General features: G+C 43.1%; 1 protein-coding gene and 1 pseudogene across 1 annotated transcript in view; one reads left to right on the top strand and one right to left on the bottom strand.

Moving 5' to 3' along the window:
• The first annotated feature begins 5,012 nt into the window (after positions 1–5,012).
• Kcnh5 (potassium voltage-gated channel subfamily H member 5) overlaps positions 5,013–21,744 on the top strand; it is a 261,532-nt gene continuing 244,800 nt past the window's right edge. The window contains exon 1 of the mRNA XM_042682565.1: positions 5,013–5,468. Coding sequence (XP_042538499.1) covers positions 5,396–5,468 — 73 coding nt within the window. The 5' untranslated portion in view covers positions 5,013–5,395. The remainder of the gene's footprint in view (positions 5,469–21,744) is intronic.
• On the bottom strand, positions 16,137–16,830 carry LOC122110025 (annotated as a pseudogene).

Here is a 21,744-nt window from a genome sequence, read left to right as displayed (position 1 = left end):
GTGGCTCTGGGGATTCAGTCTTAATACTTTGTGTTTAGTAGGAAAGTGCTCAATCACTTGATCTTTGCACAATATCTAAGTCCTAGAGACTCTTATGCTCATGGGATATAGCATAGAGGTCGTTTATATTGATGGACATTGAAATCACCTGCAATATTCGTTTGGGCTATGGCCTGGACTTGAGGATTTTTTGTCTATTACTCCTTTCCCCAGGTAATTTGTATGTGCAATCCAAGTTGAGAATTACTGTTCTTCTAATATCTTATGCCTAAATGAAGTTCAGAACCCCTATCAGTCATGATAGAATATGTTATGGAGCAGCAGCAAATCATAGAATCCCAGTATTAAACACAGAGATTTTATTTTCTGCTTATATAATGTCTACTAAAGAGCCAGGTAACTTTGGCGGATAGCTATTGTTGATTAGGGTTTGGCATTCCTTGATCACTAAAGCAAAGGAAGATGATGATGGGGAATCAAGCCCTCACTCTTCTAACATGGGAAATGACACACATAACCTCCATTCTATTTTGCTGATCACCACTAGTTGCACAACTGGAAATAGTGTGTGTGTGTGTGTGTGTGTGTGTGTGTGTGTGTACTGGGTCTTGAAGTCAGGGCATGGGCATTGTCCCTTAGCTTTTTCTCTCAAGGCTGGCTCTCTTCCATTTGAACCATAGCTCTACTTCCAGCTTTTTGGTGGTTAATGGGAGATAAAAGTCTCATGAACTTTCCTGCCCTGGCTGGCTTTGAACCATAATCCTCAGATCTCAGACTCCCCAGTAGCTAGGATTACAGGTGTGAGCCACCAACACACCACTACAAATAATTTCAAGGAAGAAAAAAAATTGTTGGTGACCATTAGTGGTGACCTAGAGTTTTTGCTGCAGGGGGATGGAGAAGGAAAAGAGCAGGCTTGCACATTTAGTTCCACACTCACACAGTGCTTGTTACATACCAGAGATGGTTTTTAACAGCTTTCAAACAGGAACTTACTCAATCCTTATAACAGCCCATTATATAGATACTGGGAAATTGAAGTTAAATGCCTCGTAAGTAGCAGAGGCAAGATTGAATGACAGGCTGTCTGGGTATAGAGTTGGAACATCGAGCTTCTAGTACACTGTGTTGCCTCTTTATTTTTCTTTGTGTACACTCAGATCCTGTGGGGCAGAGAAGAGGAAAGGATGGAGGTATTGTTACCGAAGGTGGTTGAGGAGGTGAAGAGCCCAGGTTCTTGGTGTCTCCAATAAAGAACCGAAAAAAGGCATACACACAAATGTAAAATGGCAAAGCAAGAAGGAGAGAAAGAGAGAGAGGAGGGGAGTCAGAAAGAGAACACCGTGAAAGGAAAGGCAGACTCCAGATAAATGGCTCAAAAGCAAGATTGAAATAGAGGAAAAGAAACTTTTCCTGCTCCTAAAGAAGGAAATGGGAGTTAAAGACTCAAAAGGGCAGCAGTTACTAGCTGTCTTTATTCTTTCTGTGCTACTGGAACACACCCACAGTTCAGCTAGCTTTCATACTGTCTTTGGCATCAGCAAACACTTCTATCTAGGGCTTGGAACTCTTGGTTGTCACCAGCAACACCTCTTTGATTTCCAAAACTCAAGACATAGAAGATAAGCACAAACGGCTTTGCCTTGAAATGGAATTTTTGGCCAGAAAATTACAAAAAGCAGTACTTTGTGTGACATTGAAAGCTTTCTAACTCCTGAGTTGTTATATGCCTTCATTTTGGTCACAACATACGGACTCAGCCTGCAAACCCCGTTTAAAATGCTGTATTGGCACCTTGCTGCAACCTGGGTCCAAGATGCTCAGGCCTGTGCTGCTGCTGCTGCTGCTGCTGTGTTTTCCTTTGCTGTTTTGATTGGAAGCTGTTGGGAGTTGTTGCCAGGGGTTTTGCTTCTCCCTTGTACTGCGGAAGCCAAGGATAGCTGCGGAGGTTGAGGATGCTGTTGATTGTTGCTCCACTAACCCAAGATCAGGTTATATTCTACGATTTGAAAGGATAAGAGAGCAGATCCTAGTTTGTATAGGATGTTCTACAGCGAAGTGTTGTCCCAGATAAAGCCTGTAATTCAATGATTTACCATACTTTTAAAACTACTGATTGGGGTTTTTTTTTTTTTACAGTGATTAAAAGAATCCAAAAGTTATAATGCTGTACAGTTAGTAAGGGCAGAGAAGAAAAGGATAAACGTCATCTTAATTAAAATCTGCAGATGGAAATAAATGGGGACATGCTACCAGTAATTGTGTGACAGTAGCTTAATGGAGTCCAAAAGAGTTTCCTCTTTGGGAAGTGTGAGCTAATACACCCACAGAGGGATGATTAGGGACAGAGATATTTATACTAGATGGGAAATGCTGGGAAACTGAGATGTTTAAATCAATACCCAGAGGCGAGATATGTGGGTAGTTGATGATGTGCAAAAGAACATATAGATTTGGAATATTCCTTTAATGGTGATGATGGAATTATCCTATCATGCTAGAAGCCCAGGATAGCAATCTGTGAAATATTTATATGTAAATATGAATATTTAAAAAAGAAGCCTGCCTATTCTCTACCCCAGCCAACCATTAGTCAGAGTTTTTATTTTTATTTTTTTTAAATGCTGCTACCAGGGCTTGATCTCAGGGCCTGTGGCATTGTCCCCTAATTTTTTTTTTATTTTCACTCAAGACTGATGCTCTACAACTTGAGCTACAGCTCCACTTCCCAGTTTTTTGGTGTTTAATTGGAGATAAGAATTTCACTGACTTTCCTGACTGAACCAAATGGCTTTGAACCATAATCCTCAGATTTCAGCATCCTGAGTAGCGAAGATTACAGGCATGACCCACCAGCAACTGGTTAGTCTAGGATCTTTTGAGCACAGCTAGGTCAAGGGAGGAGGTGGACTTCACTGTGTGTTTAAGGCAGGGATGATAGTGTGGGTTTCCAGTTCCCCTCCAGCTGACACCGCTCCCCCCTCCAGCAACTGCAGAGAGGACCCCATATCTCAGGAGAACAACCTCCCTGACTCCTGCTGGTGACAAGCTAACCACACAGATCCAATCTGTGCCCAAGTCCCTTGTTATTTAACTAAAGGCACCCGGATGTATTTAAGAGGCTTTCTAGCCGTACTGGGATGAGCTTGCCTTAATACCAGTGCTTTGGTAGAAAGCTAGAATAGCCTAGTGTTATTCAGCCGAGTCTCTTGATTTTCCCTTAGAAAGAATCTTTAGCAGAACAAACGGCTTTTGCTTCCTGTTAACCTTCTGGGTTTGGTCAACCGTCCAAGCTCTAGACAGATTGGTAGAGATTTCAGGAGACAAGGGTGGATCTTGGTTGGACACTTTAGTGCCATAGACAATTGCCTTTGGGGGGCAGGGAGAGGAGGAGAGAGACAGACGAGAGGGGAGAGGCTATAGAAGGAGAACGTGAATCTTCAGGCGAGTGATGGGTAAAAGGGGAGTGGGAACTGCGTACAAAATCACAGCATCACAGCTCCTGAGGCGCATGAGATGCTGGGAAGCTGCGCTCACCATTTCTCAAGCATTTACCTCACCCTGGAACAGTCTCATCCTGACCCTAACAAAAGGGGCACACTCTCCTAACCAACCTCTGGTCCAATGCCATTCGAGGCTGCTGTGTCCAGCCACCCATGGCTGACCCACCCATGGCTGACCCCGGCGCGGAGCCCTATCAGTCCGCCCCCTCCACTCCCCCCCCCCCCCCCACTTCTGCGTTCTTTCCCTTCTCCACGGGCCCAGGTGGAGCTCGCTAAGGGGAGGAAGGCTTGGACCTGCGTTCCCAGCAGGTTGTCCCGTTTGCTACAGCAGATGGTTAGACTCCATCCCTAGAGGTCTCCGTTCGCTAAGTAGGGGGCCGAAGCCCTGGAATCTGTGCGTGCACACAAGTTGTCCGGGGAGGCTGGGGACAAGTTGGAGAGAGCCGGGGTCTGGGCGTCTGCCTCAGCTCGCTCTCCACGTCGGTCTGCCACCTCTCTCTCCCCCACCCGCACCTGTGCGGGGCCTCTCAGGGCGCCGCAGCCGTCTCTGGTCCGGGTCTCTCATTCCGCCCCGGAGGCTCGCGCTGCCCCGACCTCGCAGCTTTCTCTGGTTTTCCACGCCGAGCTGCCCGCCTCCCCCCTCCCTCCCTCCGGATCTGCAGGATTGAGGCTGTTCCTTCCCTGCTGGCTTCCAGTGAACCTATTCTGCAACTTTGCTGTGTGTGTGTGTGTGGGGGGGGGAGGGATTGGGAAGGGGGGGATCCCTCGGGGAGGCTCCCCGGCAAGCCTGCTCCAGCCCCGAGGGCGCGGGGTCGTGGCGGGTGCCAGCGAGGCGCTCCGATCCTCCCCCCCACGCTTCCCCTCCTCCCCCCCGCGTCTGTCCGGGGGACCCGGGAGGGGGCGCGGGGCGGCGCGCGCGCGCGCGCGGGCGGGGAGCGGAGGCCCGGAGCGGGGCGGGAGCCGCGTCAGGTGTCTGCGCTCCGCGTCCCCGCGCGCCGCCCCGCCGGTGCCTCCACGGCGCGCGCAGCCTCGGCCGGAGCGCGAGCCGAGCGGCACCGCTGCCCCGGGACCCGCCAGCGCCCCCGAGATGTGATCCCCCCCCCCCCCCGCCTCGCCCTACCTCGGCCGCCCGCCTCTCAGACCCCACCGGGTCCCCCCCCACCCCCCCACCCCATCGGACAGAGCGAGGAGCCGCGGCCACCAGGCGCACGCACTTCCCCGAGAGAGAAGTTGGGGAGCGGCGGCGACCTGGCGGCGTGAGAGCGGCGGGTGGGCTCCGAGACCCGGCGCCGGGAAGGGGAGGGCGCCCGGCTCCACCTGGACTGGAAGGGACGGGACTCAGGGGAGGCGCACAGCGCTCGTTCGCGGCCCCGGCCCGGGGAGGACGGGGGGCGACGCGGGGGTCGGGGGGTGTGGGGAGATGCTGAGCCCGCTCCCGGGCGCCCGCGGCGGCGGCAGCAGCAGCATCTCCGCCACCCGCAGCAGCAGCCGCGGCGGCAGCAGCAGCAGCATCTCCACCACCGGCGTCTCCGGCGGCCCCAGCAGCGGCCCCGGCGGGACGGCCCCGGCGCCCGCGGGGGCGGCGCAGGCGCACTGTGCCCGGCGGAGCCTGCAGTTGCCGAGCCCCGTGTGCGGCACCGCCACTGTCTGGGCAGCGGCGGCCGGGGGAGCGCTACTACCATGAACTGCCTGGTCCTCCTCCCCAGAGCCGCTCATCCTCATCCGGGTCGGGCTGGAGACACCGTCAGGGGACCCCGCCGCCGCCGCCGCGCCCCCTCCTCTCTCGGCTGCCCCTCCAGCACCGTCTCCTCCTCCTCCTCTTCCTCCACCTCCTCTTCCTGCTTCCCCCCCTCCCCCGCCGCGGATCCTGGCCGCCGCTCTCCAGACCCAGGATGCCGGGGGGCAAGAGAGGGCTGGTGGCACCGCAGAACACGTTTTTGGAGAACATCGTCAGGCGCTCCAGTGGTAAGGAGAGTCGCGGCTCCGGCACCCCGCCCCGCGCCCGGCACCCCCGCCCCGCCCCCGGGCGCCCCCACCCCGCGCCTGGCCTCCTGGGGGCGAGGGGCGCACGCTGCCCCCCCCCCCCCCCGCCCGGGCGCAGCGGGACCCGGGGTGGGAGGGGGCGGGGGGCGGCGGTGGAAGAAAGTTAGTTGAATTTCCTTCCTGGGAGCCTCCCCCTCCCACCCACCTGTCCAGATCCCAGACCCGGAGCTGGGGGGGGGGGGGGAGGGAGACAGAGAGAGAGACAGAGACAGACAGAGAGAGACAGAGACAGACAGAGACAGACAGAGACAGACAGAGACAGAGAGACACAGAGAGAGAGAGAGAGAGAGACAAAGAGAGACAGAGACAGAGAGAGACAGAGACAGACAGAGAGACACAGAGAGACAGAGAGACACAGAGAGACAGACAGAGACAGAGACAGAGACAGAGACAGAGAGGGAGGGAGGGGGTACCTCCGGAGAGTAGATTGGAATTTGGCTTTGATCAGAAATCTTTTCTGGACTATCCTCTAACATTTATATATATATATAAAATATAAATTAGATATATAATTTTTTCGCTTTAGTAGGCTGCAGGCGCTGACTAAATTCTTAGAGCTAGTGGCAGAAGAGGGTTTCCTTTAAAATGAGACTGGTAGTCCAAGTGGCTACTTAATCAGATGTCAGTCTTTCTTTTTTGTTTTTGGTCTCAGTGTTAGGAATCCAGCAGTAGGAATGGAACCTAACTAGAAAATAGAACCGGTGCTTGGGAAACAAGAAGGCAATTGTAGGGGTCAGATTTGTGGGTGAAGTTTCTTCTTTTCATTTTTCCTCTTGTGCATTGGTTCCTTTAGCATCTGTTTCATGTGCCTTAAACAACAGACACTGTATAAGGAAGGGAGGAACTAGTGGGCTTTTTTTTTTTTTAAATGCAACTGGAAGACGCTTTCAGAAACTGCTGTTTTGCCCTGTTACAGAAACAAAGGTTCTAAAAGTGTCTTAAAGAATAACCATCCATTTATGCACACATCTACTGCAATGTATTTTGCGTGGGGGTGGCTATATATTTCACACATCAGGCTGTATAAACTTTTCGTTTTACTGATATCTCTATCTTCGTGTTGGAAATTCTTTAATGTAATTTTTAACTTCACGAACAAGTTTAAAGTTTTTTTTTTTTCCCCTTCAATGGTCTTTCATTTTATTCAGAGGCCCTTTGCCTGGAGAGTTATGAGAAAGACAATCCTGTATACCTAGGAGAGTGAACCTCAGAACAAAAGCAGTGGGAATACTCCCTGCCGTCCACTGAGCCCTTGTTTACTCAGTCATCCATGGAAACAATAGTTATTTTGGTGCCTTACACCACTCACTCTGTGTGGGCCCTTTGGATGAAATTTGATTCAGACATGTCCCCTGGTTTTAGGAAGGTCCTGCCTCATGGACAATACAGAGGCAGACTCGAGTGATAATAAATGATCCAACCAAAGGATGCTTCCTCGGAGTAGTAGATTGGGTGACACCGATTCTTAGATGAGTGTCTCCTCTAAAACTGGGCTTGCAAGTATGTCCTCCGGTTTTAGGACTGTATGCCTATGAATATCCCGGAATATGTCCTCTGAATTTCCAGTGTGGTATTTGGCTTTAATTTGAGGTCTGTGACTTACTTCTTTTACTTTGGTCAATGCCTGACATGATGCAAGTCTAGAGCAGTAGTATTATGGTTAGATTGAAAACAACAACAACAAAAAATCCCAAACAAACATAGCTAACAGGGCCCTGGCCTACTCGTAATATTTGTAATGCTTTTAGCCATCCTAGTGTGAATTCCTATGCATTTTCAATTTTATGATCATGTAACCTGTACATTTATAATGGTAGGCAGTTTCTAGACTCCGATATTACCTTGTATAAATATTAGATATAGCTCTAGAATTCAGAAGGGTATTACTATTCTAACCAGGAGTTGTTGAGATCTGAAGGTTATTGGACCCAGCTATCTAAGATATGGCTAGATGATCCCAGCTTTCTGACCCTTTTGGGTCATTTCCACTTTGTATAATTTGGTCTGTAAGAGGACTTTTCAGAGAAGGCCATAGAGAAAATTCACAAGCTCTCTTGTCTTTACTCAGGGAAGAGAAAGAGGAAGGAGACTCTCTGGATGGAAACTTACCAGTGTAGCATCTTTGGTTGAAACTTCTTACACAGATTGGAATGATGATCCATTCTTTAGCATAGGTTTTGTTTTAGGTATATTTAGCATAGGTTTTGTTTTAGGTATAGCGTGAAATTAACATCGGTGAGGCTCAGGACTGAGTACTTCTGTTTCCTCCATTTTACATCTGACATCTGACTTAATGAATGCTTAATCTTTTTTACATGTTGTGCTCCTAATTGCTTCATTGGTTTAATGTTACTTTCCATGGAGGACACCAAGTGTGAGTGCACATTTATCTGTGTTGACATTTAAAAATTCCACCTCTCGTTGCCTATGGCTAACTTTGAAATACCATCATTCAAAACCCCAAAGCTTTGAATGTATGTGCATGTCTATGTGTGGCCAATATTCAATAGTCTCAGTACTTCTCTCACAAGGACTTCAGAACTTAGAATTACAGCGTGTCATTGCTCTACACATCCATGTGGAAGTATCCCACAGTTGTCTTTTCTGTTTGACTTGGCAAAGAAATTGAATAATTCTTCCGCAGAGATTATATTCAATTGAAATTAACAAAGAAAATTCCCTTCAGGATTCTTATAGAGAGATCAGGATTGTCATATTGAGCAATTCATTAGTCACTGACTTAACAACATTAGATGTGTTGGCCCAGCTTTAACGGGAAAAGAAATTCAAGGAGCTAGCACTCCTAGTTTGATTCAAGAATTGAAGAAACAGGGGCTTTCAGTTGTTTATTGACCTCTTTCTGACCAAACATCATTTTTCTTTTGAAAAGTTTGAACATGTACAAGAGTCAAACAAATATACACATAGACAAGGCCCAGAGGATATGAAAACCTATAAGTACACCGACAGACATCTTAAACACAGAAAGATACAGAGGAAGCAAAAAAGAAAGAGATGTAGATGTAGGAAAAAAATTCCTCTGGAAATCAGAGTTTGGGGGGAGAGAAAGAGAAAGGAGGAATGAAGGGAGAAGAGGGAGGTAAGGGGAAGGGAGAGGGGAGAGTGGAGGGAAGGGGTGAAGAAGAGAGGAAAGAGGAAAGGAGAGGAGAAGAGAGGAGAAGAGGAGAGGAGGAGAGAGGAGGGAGCGAAGAGGAGAAGGGAGGGGAAAGGAGGGGAGAGGAGGGAGAGAAGAGGAGAGGGGAGGGAGGAGAGGAGAAGAAGGGAGGGGAGAGGAGGAGGTATGAAAAGGTTAGGGAGAGAAAACCTCAAGCATTTATTTGTGTCTATAGGTAGCTAACCTGAAATCTCTGCCAGTTATAAATCCATCAGAGAAGTTTTCAATGATGCAGAATGAAGGATCAAGGAGTTTGGCAAATTTGAATACAGCATCTAAACCAAAGGATTTCTTCATAAAACTTCAAACTCCTTAGCTGCAATTTCTCTCAATATCAATGCTGTATTCTGTGCCCTACAAGTGACAACTATAGCCAATTTGCTGGTTGGTTTACATCACTTAAGACTGGATATTTACTTTCCTATTTGGCATTGTAAGTTGTTCCTGGTGTTTCAGTTTATGAAGTAAAATAATGAGGCCATGGAGTAGATTGGACAACACACACACACACACACACACACACAGACACACACACACACACACACACACAGACACACACACAGACAGACAGACACACACACACACATATGCATGGTAGCCAAATCTCAGACTAGGAGAAACAGGGATTATTTTTTTACTTTTAAGATGAAAGACTTGTTTCAATCATTTTCAGACCAATTAGGAATAAAACAAATCTTAGTGTATGATTTTTAGTAAATAGAGAAGACATATTAAGAATTGTAAAGGCAATAGGGATGTTTTGACACATTTAAAAATATATGTATTTTTATTTTTGATTGACACATAGGATGTGCATGTGCACGAGGCTCAGTGACATTTTAATACACACATGCCATGTAAAATGATCATATCAGAGTAAATAGCATGTCTATCACATTGAATAGTTATCACTTCATTTTATTTTATTTTATTTTTTGTGCTGGTTCTGGGGCCTGAACTCATTAGGGCCTGGATTTTGTCCCTTAGCTATTTTGTTCAAGGCTAGTGCTCTACCACTTGAGCCACAACTCCTCTTCTAATTTTTCAGTGGTAATTGGAGGCACCTGGCCATTTATCACTTCTTTTTATTTTTGTCGGTCATGGGGCTTGAACTCTGGGCCTGGGCACTTTCCCTGTGCTCTTTAGGTTCAACGCGAGTGTTCTACAGCTTGAGCCACAGTACCATTTCTGGTTTTCTAGTGGTTTATTGGAGATAAGAGTCTCACAGAGTTTCCTGCGCAGGCTGGCTTTGAACTGTGATTCTCAGATCTCAGCCTCCTGAGTAGCTAGGATTACAGGCATGAGCCACCGGCACCGGCAATCACTTGTTTCTATTGGAAGTATTCAAGGTCCTCTCTAGTATTTTGAAGTATTAGGTTACTTGTTGTCAATGACGGAGGGAAAATCTGTAGCAAGTTGGATTAAAATAAGTTAGGAAGGGAAGATGGGTTTATTATATCTGAGCAGGACCCCTCACCCAAATGCTTATTGACTAAGTCGTTGTTTAGATGTTATCAGGCTAGTCTTCCTTAGTGAAATTTTAATTGTTTTTAAATTGACATGTATACTATGAGGTGGTTTCATTGTGATATTTCTACACACACATGCAGTGCACTGTGAACAAATTCACCCCCTAGACCACAGTCCCATTCTTCTACACTCTTAAGAGGTAGGCAGAAGGGATGACAGTAATCCAGGTTGTCGTTTTGAGAAAGTATGGCTACACATCGATAGTTGTATTTGGCATTAATTATTGCTTATGATTTCCTAAACCCTGTGAAATATTAGATGCATTTTTCTGCCATTATGAAAATCTAATAGTATTTTTCTCTTTGGAGGATACAAGGGTTCAGGAATGGAGACAACAGAGGAGGTAGTATTTTATAAGCTATGAAGTTTCAAAGAGGAAAAACTCAATATCCTCAGGCTTTCTCTCTCCTTCCTTCCTTCCTTCCTTCCTTCCTTCCATCCTTCCTTCCTTCCTTCCTTCCTTCCTTCCTTCTTCCTTCCTTCCTTCCTTCCTTCTTTCCTTCTCTCCCTTCCCTCCCTTCCTCCCTCCCTACTTCCCTTTCTCCCTTCCTTCCTCTTCTGTCCCCCCCCCCCCCCATAGCTGGGTTGTACAGGCATTTTTTTAATATACTTTTTATTCAGTCATCTCTTATTTGTAGAAAAATCCAAAATTATTTTCATGCTCGAATTGATACTTATAAAAATGGAGCTCTTAAACAGAAACCTACAGGAAACAGAGAAAAAGTGAAGTAAAAAAAAATTCCACACAAGACACAGTAACCTTAATTATCATCCAATTTTAAACAGACGGTGGAAGGCATACAACTTTTTCTCTTATAAATTTTGTTTTTCTTGAAAGATTTTCTTCAACCTCTAAAGATACTATTCAGGAAATCCTGATAAAACCCTATAGTGTTCTTGAAGCATTGGCGTACCCATGTCTTCTAATATGCCATTTCTAACTTCTAAAATAATCCAAGAGGTTGAAATTATACTGACCACTTCCTAAATAACTTGGATGAGCAAGCCAGAGGGTTGGGCCCACACAATGTTATGTAACAGAGGCAGTGCTTTGCTGGCCGGAGGGCTGCCTACCCTGGACACTAGTGTCTTTCTTTGGCTTGATTGCAGAGTAGATTGTATAAGAGATCCATTTACTCATCTTTTAACCACCAGCCTACCAAAACAACTATCCCAATCACTGGTTTTGAATGGAAGGGAGTGATAATAGTTGTTTTAATTGGATTTCCATGCAGAAAGCTGTTAGTTTAGTCAATGTTTGTCTTGTACTTTCGTTGTGATTAGCAGCTGTCGCCTAGCTTGGAGGAGCAATGCTTCCTCACACTCTCCAGAGTGAGGCCAGGCAGTGGTGGTGTTATTTCCCCACCATCTGTTTGTGGTTACCGTTTACCACAAGGGGTCGCTGTAGGTTCTGCCACAAGTAACCAACGTATTTTTCTTTTCTCTCCCATCCACATCCCCCGTCTCCCCAGGGGATGTGAGGGCCTTGTGCTGGTGTCAGTGTAGTTAGTTGTATTTAAAACATAAGACACCCAGGAATGTTTAATGAAGGTATTTATTTAATCATTAAAATTTATTTTGTGTTGACCAACATTTTGTGACTGAATGAATACGGTATTAATAAAATAGCAAATATTATTGTGTAATGCCAATCACACACTTAATATTCATGGTTATAATATGGCTCATATATTTTAGGCAGCATACTTTTTTAGCAGGTAAGATTCTATTATAATATATAATTTCAGTCTCATGGCAATATATATGAAATGTTCAATACTCCAAAAGATGCCATGAACATAATGCTTCATATTTCCTGTTTCAGCAGAATTTTTCTTTTTTTCTAGATATCTTAACGATTTTTTTGTTATCCCCTCTTTCTTATCTCCCACTTTCTGTCCTCCTCAACCTCCCTACCCCAATTTGTATCGTTCATTTCCAACAAATTGTCTCATCAATATTGCTGTTGCATTTGTTTTCCCAGTGTCCTTTGTCTCTCCATTTTGTTGTTCCCCTTCCCTAATTCAGATAAACATATATACAATACCCAGGGTACCAAAATCTAATACAGTGACAACAGGAGATAAACCATAGGGGGGACGGGGAACACAAAAGGAAAAAGAAATCACATAATACATGAAAAACAACAACAACAAAGAAAAACCTCTTGTTTTCTTACCTTGGAGTTCATTTTGCGTAGTATCATCTTATATGGGCATCTGTACATAGTTACTGAGCTATTCTGCTAGGACTATCCTAGACATACACTGATTATTACAAATGAGGCATCTGTGTTTCTTTGGATCTACCTTACTTCACTTGATACGATTTTTTTCCCCAAGTCTTTCTGTTTCCTCACGAATGGGCAATGTCATGCTTTCTGATGGAAGCATAGAATTTAATTGCGTACTTCCTCCTCCTGTTGTCCATGTAATCCAGGGGCACTGGCCTTTAACTTCACAACCTGAGCCATTCATTTTCTCTTTCTCACTTTAGGATTATTCACGTTTTCTTTTTGCTGGAAATATACTTCTTCCCACGCACTCATAACTTCTGATGTTAGCTATTCATTTCACACTACTTCCTTACAAATTTTGATCTAATCAAAATTAGCCCCAATATACACGATGACAGCACTCTGTCATCTGAACACCTGCCACAATTCCTAAGTATATATTCCATGTGGATGTGTTAAGTATCTGTCTCCCCTACTAGACTTTGAGATCCATGAGGTTAGGGGCCATGTCAGACTGTTTCATCTACCACTGATGGTTGAACTACCACATCAAATAACAATTCTGAATTCCCATTTAAGGACATGCCATCAATAAACAATTTTAAGTGAGTGCTTAGATGTTGACAAGACTGTAGATAAATAGCTACTTGGGAGACCGAGATATAAGGATTAAAGTTCAAAATCAGCCCAGAAAGAAGAGTTCATGGAACTCCAGTCCACCAACAAAAAGTCTCCAGTGAAGGTGTGGCTGAAGTAGCAGAGTAGCAGCCTTGAGTGAAAATACTTGAACAAATGAAGCCAGCGATAATTACTGTCATATAAATCAATGTGTATTTCAGGCAATAGCATTTGGCTCTATGTAGATATTATTATACAATAAAGTGACATATTTGTATAGTGTAATTAGTTGTTCTGTGATCCATTAAGTTTGTAAATATTTATTTATTTAGTCAGTTGTGGGGCTTGAACTCTAGGCCTAGGTGCTGTCCCTCAGCTCTTCAGCTCAAGGCTAGTGCTCTACCACTTGAGCCACAGGGTCCACTTCTGGCTTTTTCTGTTTATGTGGTGCTGAGGAATCAAACCCAGGGCCTCATGCATGTGAATTCTATCACTGAGCTACCTTCCCAGCCTCATTAAGTTTTCACATGGAAAAACAGAACACATAAAAACTTTACAAAGGAAGAATGGTTGGAACACTTTGACATTTTTCTGGAAATAGTTTTCTTTTTCATTTTTGCAGTTAAAGAAATAGAAACTATTTCTGTATGAAGTAAATATAAGCTACTAAGTATGGCTTGAAGACAGCCCAGGCAGGAAACTCCACAAGACTATTATCTTTGGGAGAGAAGCTGTTTGAGATCTGAGCTGAGATACTTAATCCTAACTTTCTAGACATAATGATGTAACTGGGAAGCCATGAGGATTTTGGTTTAGGAACCAAGCCTTTAGGATTGAGTCATGCTTTACCGGTACTTTTAGACCCTCAGCTATGCAGAGCAATAGTACTGATAAGTACTAGTTGAATAAATGACTGCTTTTTCTTGACCCCTAAAGTAATCATGTTCATAATTGATCTTTCCCAAATAATGGTAACTCAATCCATTAAGTAAGGCCATATAAGAAATTACATACTTTAAAATATTTAAATGATTCAATGTGTATATCTGAAAACAGAAATCATAGGCCCAAAGCAAATCAGAGGTGCTCATGAGAGCCCAAGAGATGGCCATGAAAGGTTGCCACTTTTGTCCCCTATTCCAACTTGAGGTACAACTGTGTTAGTGTCTGTCGTTTTGTTTTTAATCTCCAAGAGCTCACCCACCAGACTATTTTATAGGAAAGAGCTGTTATATACCTTTAGATTGTAATTAAATTATTTTTAATGGCTTCACAGTTCGGAGTTACTAAGGGTAGATTTGTATATGTGGGAATCAATCCTTGCCTCCTCAAGCATTTTCTGAGCGTTTTGCTGGAGGTCACAGCAGGCCAACCTCAGATTGCCAAATTTAACTAAATATTGATTAACCCACTTGGATTGTGGGGAAAGGTTAGCTTTTATGCTGATCTTTTCTGTAAGCCTTTTTCCCCCCTTTAATTCACGGGAAATTAAAGCATAATGACTTTATTTTTGTATATTTATAGCATTATAAGAATTGAGGCATTCTACAATGGGGGTTAAATAGAATGACACAATTCTGTAACTTCTTTGTTGGACATGCACCAGTCTTCCAGTTAACTATTCATCAATGCACCAAAATTTATGGAGTATCTACTATGTGCTGGGCAGTGATCTGGTACTGATTTCGAATAATAAATGCAGTAACATGTTTCTTCTTTTTTTTTAATTCCTTGAATGCATATTAGGGGAGGCCTATGTTAGAATTCCTTTTTGACTTACTTACCTTACCCTACCATACCTATTCCTTATGTGTTAAATAAGTCATAATGGTACCTAGCTTATGTGGGTAGAGTGAGGATTAAATGAGGTAATTTGTGCAGAGTAGAGTGTCTAGTATGTAATGCTGTGATTTGTGAATTCTATGAGCTTTGACAATACAACTACTTCTTCCACATCGGGTGATATGTACATATCTTTCCTTTTGTTTAGTGCAAGCTGTTCCCTCTTTCTCTCTCATTCCCTCCCTCACATTGTTGCCCTTGAGTTGCTTAGTTTATTTTTATCTTTTATTTGTTTAAATCTTTGAATGCACCATCTGACACCTTGAACTCTGAGTTTTCATTTTGTTTCATACTTCTTTGCAACTAATTTATTGTGTGTGTGTTGTGTGTGTATGCACATGCACACCTATGTACACACATGTGTGCCAATACTGGGGCTTGAACTCAGAGCCTGGGGGCTGTCTTTTAGCTTTTTTGCTCAAAGCTGGCACTCTACCACTTGAGCCACACCTCTACTTCTGACTCTTTGGTAGCTAAGTGGAGATAAGAGTCTCTTCCATGGGCTTTCCTGTCTGGGTTGGCAAAGTCTCCATCCTAAAGTCTCAGCCTTTTGATTTGCAACTGAGTTCTGTCAAGTGACCATTCTTATTAATCTGAAGGCCTTTTCTTTGTATATTTATGGGTTTTCAGGATTGAAGAATATTTTGCCACCCTCTTCCTACACAGGTTCCTCTGTTCAGCTTCATCCTTTATTTTTTAAAATAAGCTCTTCAGTTTGATTTCTAAACCATTTTATTATCATAAATTGTTATACAATGTACTTTGATCAAATTCACACTGTCTATATTACTTTTCTAACTTCTTTCCCTCTTCTTCCTCACTTTAAAAACAGTTCTTTAAAATAAAACATTATATTTACTAGGAGCATTCAGAATGCCAACAGAATAGCAGTGGTCTTCAGTTAACAGGACAACAACTATTTTTATAGGTTGTATCAGACAACTGAAGATGAAAAAACTACCATCCCCATATATAACTAATTTGTGCTGTGTACCAACAAGAACCTGCTTTGAATTTCCATGTCAGTTTACATGCTGTATTCTGTACCAGGCAAGGTTAGTGGCTGGTGAAAATACCACCACCACAGGGCTCTCTAGACATATTCGATAGTGTGTTAACTATTTAAAGAAAGGCAGTATACAGTTTAAAAACAAATCTCACACAGATTTACCTTTCAGTAATTTTTTCTTTAAAAGGAGTGAGTTGTGTAAGGGAGGGGGCGGGGAGAGAAGACTATAGACAAGGAAAAAAGAACTACGGAACCAACTTCTTCTTCCTCGTCCTCCTCCTCTTCTTCTTTGCCTTCGTCTTCCTCTTCATCTTCTTTTTCTTGATCTTTTCAGCCTCCACAACTCCCCTTTTTGCTGCAGCGGGTTTTCCTTTAGCTCAGTAGGCAGCGATATTTTTTGTGTGTTTTTCCTTCAGCTTTCCTTCATGTGTTTCTTGTAAGGCTGCTTGTCATTTGCAGCAGTGTCGTTCTACATCTCCCCCTCCCCCCTTTGGTGGGCAACATCCTGAGTAGACAGCAGGATGTTCCCCTTTGATTTTAGGGTGATACTCAGAACAGAACAGGACAGTCGAAGGATGCCTTCTTGGGTACACTGGGATCCCTGAACTTCTTTTTTGTTTCCCCTTTAGGAGGGATGTAGGCTTTTGCTTCTCTTTCATAATGATCCTTGTTTGTCTTGGCCATGTCTTCAGTTTTCCCTTTCTCTTTAGCAGACATAGTCTTCCCCTTCTCTGAGCACTTCTTAGAACACTTGGAGAAGGTGGTGGAGGCATCTGGGTCCCAGCTTCATCCTGTGCTCCTCCAGGCAGATTTGCACAAAGAATGCACATGATGACATTTTCCCTCTCAGCATCTTAGGATCTCCTTTGTTCATGTTTAGTTTTTCCTCTTCGAGGCACAGAGCTGCCCTGTGCCTGTCTACCTTGTACCTCTCCCCAGCCTGGTGCCATCTCTGTGGAACTCAGTGTACTGCAATGGCAGTGTTGAAACAGTTAAAACAACACAGTTCAATACATTATTTTCATATGTGAATCCTATTATCCTCTCCTTTCCCTGCTTCTACACATTGGCTCCCCTCCTCCCATAAACCCCCATTTACAATTCTATCATATTATTATTATTGTTGTTATTGGTCATGGGGCCTGAACCCTGGGCCTGGGTGCTGTCCCTCAGCTCTTCAGCTCAAGGCTAGTGCTCTACCACTTGAGCCACAGTGCCACTCTGGCTTTTTCTGCTTATGTGGTACTGAGGAATCAAACCCAGAGCCTCATGCATGCAAGGCAAGCACTCTACCACTGAGCCACCTTTCCAGCCCGATATTATTATTTTTTTTAGGTGTAGATTTTACATACAAGCAAAAAATATGGTATTTGTCTCTCTTAGCTTGGCTTATCTAATTTAACATAATAATATTCAGTTCTATCCATTTTCATACAGTTGACATAATTTTATCTTCCTTTCCCCCCTCTTTCCTCCCTCCCTCCACCCTCCCTTCCAGTCTATCATTCCTTCTATCATTTTTTCTTTTTGTGTGCTGGTCCTATGGCTTGAACTGAAGATCTGTTACTGTCCTTGAACCTTTTGTTCAAGGCTAATGCTCTTTATTTGAGCCACAGTTGGACTTCTTTTTTTTAAAATTTAATTTTATTGTCAAGGTGATGTACAGAGGGGTTACAGTTGCATACATAGGTAATGAGTTCAGACTTCTTCTTTAAGCCTGGATAATACTCCATTGCATCTTGTTCTTGTGAAGTTTTTTTCTATTCTCCTCCTTCTCCCTTTTTTTTTGTTCTTCCTTGATCTCTTGTAAAAGGACTAGTCACCCAGGATCCCGCTTATCCCTCCTTCAGGTATCTTTACTTTGTATTTCAGAGCAAATTTATCACAAGTCTCAATATGGCATTTTTTCTCCTCCATATTCCTCTTCCCTCCTCCTCTCCCTTTCACCCTCTTCCTCTTCCTCCTCCTCTGTCATCTACAACTCAGTGTGGCCAGAACTGAATTTATTTACTTTTGGCCTGAAAAATACTGATTTTCTTCAGTACTTTCTTTTAAAAAAATTTTTTTTATTGTGAAAATACTGTACAGAGGGGTTACAATTACATGGGCAAGATAATGAGTACATTTCTCATCAAGCATTGTAGCCTCCTCCTTTGTTTCCTCTTCTTCAGTACTTCTTATATGTGTTAAAGGCATTATTAATATGTTTGTTTTTCAGTGTAAAAAATCTTAGGCTCATTGTTGATTTTCTACTCAGTATTTCTTTAGGTTTACTTCCCAACCCAGAGCATCAACCCTTAGAAATAAGAATTATCCTACCTGTTTCTTTTCTTTTGTATCTTCTAAAAGTGCTATGTACAGAACAAACCAATCCAGGTACATTCAGTATATTGACTCAGGGCATGGAATGTATCCATAACTGACCTTGTATTCATCCTGTGTTTATAAGTATCATAGACCAAAGAACGAACTACAAGAGTTGCCTTATTAGTTGAGCTCAGAAACAAAGATAAAGCAGGAGAGATTTTTTTTCTTTTAACTACAGAAAGTAGACTGTCAAGTAATTGGTATTTTCCTAAGACCTCAATTGAGCACGAAGCATTTGGATGGCAGATCACACCTGTAATACTAGCTGCTTGGGAGGCTGAGATTTAAGGATCACAGTTTGAAATTCAGCGGGGCTGGAAAGTCTATGTGATTCTTATCTTCAATTATCTACCAAAAAGCTGGAAGTGGAGCTGCAGCTCAAGTGGTAGAGGGCCAGAAAGCCAAGCAAGCGTGCAAGGCCTTGAATTTAAGCCCCTAGTTAGATAAATGTGTACATATACACGCACGTGTGCCCTTACACACACATGATGGGGTTCACTTTATCAAGCTTTTGCTAATTTGAAGAATCAACTAGAACCAGCAAACAGCTAACTTTTGCTTACCTCCTCTACTACCTTCAGACATAAACTTGGTACTTATAACAACAGGAACATCCATCCATCTTGTCTACCTCAGTTCCTGTTAGTTTTTTTGTGACACCACAGAAGAAAACAAAAACTTCAGTCTCTTGTAACTTGTCCCAGTGAAGACTAGCACAAGAGGAAAAACTTGGATTTGTAGAACTTGATTTTTTTCTTGAACAATACCTCCTATATAGTGGAAATTAAAAAAAAAAAAAAACTAGGACAAAGCTTTAGAAAATTAATTGGATCGTAATGTATTCAGAAAAAAAAAACCTCTCTGTGTTTCTATTGCGTGTTCAGGTTAAGTCAGCTTTGATTGAAGTTCTTCATTAGTTTTCCTGCCATTAGTGCTTAATTGCCTTAAAAAGTTAACTTCAAAGAAAAGATACAAACCCTTCAGAAAAGATATGAGTTGTTTGTTAAAACATTTGTTTATTTGTACATTGAGTAACTTCCCCATCCCCATAAACACATCTTGGCTGATTTAGCTCTTATTCATCAAGATTATATAACTAATGTATGTCTAAAGGCTTTAGAGTGTGTGTCTGTGTGTGTGTGTGTATGTGTGCATATGCATATGTGTGTGTATGTGTGTGTGCCAGTCTTGGGGCTTGAACTCAGGGCCTGGGCATAGTCCCTGAGCTTTTGTGCTCATGGCTAGTGCTCTATCAGTTTGAGCCACAGCACCATTACCAGCTTTTTGATTGTTAATTGGTGGTAAGATTCTTAAGAATTTTCCTGCCTGAGCTGGCTTTGAACTGTGATCCTCCGATCTCAGACTCCTGAGTAGATAGGATTATAGGTAAAAGCCACTGGTGCCCAGCTGGCTTTTGGTATTTGAGGAAATTTCATTGTCATACAATCCAGAGGGAAAAATAGTCACATGTACATTGAGGTGAATGCTGTATTGTGGTCTGTCTCAAATGGATCATTGTGGCAGTTCTATTTTAATCCGATGATTCTGAGCAGTAAACTTTTCAGAAACTGATCATCTCTTTCTATTGAAAGTAGAAACTGAATTGTTCATTTATCTTGGGGTAGGGGAGAAAATATTTTCTGTAACAAAATTTCCATTGTTTCTACCATGAGATTTTTCAGAAGCAGCTGTGAAAGGGTCTGCATTCTCATTCACTCTGGCTGGATGGAAAAACCATGAAGTTAATGCCATCAAAGTAACACAGAGACTTAAAAAATGTACCTTTGATCTTGAAGGAGATGAAAAGTGGAGGCATATTTTTATCTTTGATGACAGCTGAACAAGTTTGAATAAATTAACAGACTATTTTTTTTGCCTATTTCTAACTCCCACAGAGATGGTATGCTTCATGTTGCCAATATTATTATATGATAATTAGTCTCATCGTGGAAGGTACAATCTGTGGGTATCTGTGCCCTTGCAATACTGCTATAGAATTGGTAGATAAAGGTGTGTTTCAGAAGGATGTGAAAAAAATATTTAGCTTTCTGTTAGGGACATAAAACAGGCAGGACACATATTAGAGAGTCCAAAACTGTGCATGTGGACCTGACATGTAAAGGATTTTGGCTTTTGTTTAGCCATCTGTACCAAAGTTTTATTTAACCCAAATAAAAAGGTTGTCTGTTTCAATATGAAGTTTAAATCTATTGATACCACTCACCTAGAAGACAGATAAAACAAATGATGGACTCCATAATTTAAAAATTTTCACATGCTATTTGAAATACCAGGAACCTGGAAACATTTATTTATTTGAAAGTATTGTCAGTTCTTTGAAGAAATGTACCTAGTATTGTCATTATCTGCTGTGTGTGCATGTGTGTGTGTGTGTGTGTGTGTGTGTGTGTGTGTGTGTGTGTTGGTACTGGAATCTCTAGCCTTGTACTGTTGCTTGGCTTTTTCACTCAAGGCTGCCACTCTGCTTCTTTAGGCACACCTCCACTTGTGATTTTTTTGATAGTGAACTAGAGTTTCATAAACTCTTCTTTATGGGCTGATTTTGAGCCTTAATCTTTATATGTCAGCTACTTATCTACAGTCTTGTCAACATCTAAGTACTTCCTTAAAATTGTTTATTGATGGCATGTCTTTAAAAGGGAATTCAGAATTGTTATTTGATGTGGTCGCTCAACAAACAGATGAAACAGTCTGACCAAGTCTAGTAGGGGAGACAGATACTTGACACACCCACATGGAATATACACGTGGGAATTGTGGCAGGTGTTCTGAAGGAAGAGCCCTTCGTGCTGCCATCATGTGTGTCGGGCTAATTTTGATGAGAAGATCATCGCCTTTGTAAGGAAGTAGTGTGAAATAGATAGCTAACATCAGAAGTAATGAGCAAAATGGGAAGAAGCATAGTTCCATCCAAGAGGAAATATGTGAACAATCCAAAAGTGAGAAAGAGAAAATGAATGGCTCAGGTTGTGAAGTTAAAGGCCAGGGCCCCTGGATTACATGGACAACAGGAGGAGGAAGAGACAGTTCAGGGAAGAACCTCTTCAGAGCTAGGTACAAAGCTGGTAGCTGGTAGAAGGGTTGGTGTGAGAAAGAATGAAAGCAGGGGGACTAGCTGTAAGACGATTGTAGCAGTTGTAGCCAGAGATAGGATGGTGGCTAGTCAGGAAGAGCATCAGTGGTGATAAGAGAGACATCCATGCATCAGATGTGTTTGGTGGGTGGCGGGATTAGGATGTAGTGACGCTTTGAATGGCCTGAATGAGGTGTGAAGAATGACTCCAAAGTTTCAGTGGATGTGGGGAGGGTCTCCTTGAGTTGGGGAAGCCTGGTGGAGTAAAGCTCTGAAGATGGATGATCTGTGTCATCACTTGGTCATCTAGCTTTCTTCTGTGTTTCC

Source organism: Dipodomys spectabilis, unplaced genomic scaffold, assembly GCF_019054845.1.
Source record: "Dipodomys spectabilis isolate Male_0828 unplaced genomic scaffold, ASM1905484v1 ptg000073l, whole genome shotgun sequence".
In the NCBI taxonomy this organism is placed as follows: Eukaryota; Metazoa; Chordata; class Mammalia; order Rodentia; family Heteromyidae; genus Dipodomys; species Dipodomys spectabilis.
Note: the sequence above shows the minus strand (reverse complement) of the source record. Positions and strands in the feature narration are given on the sequence as shown.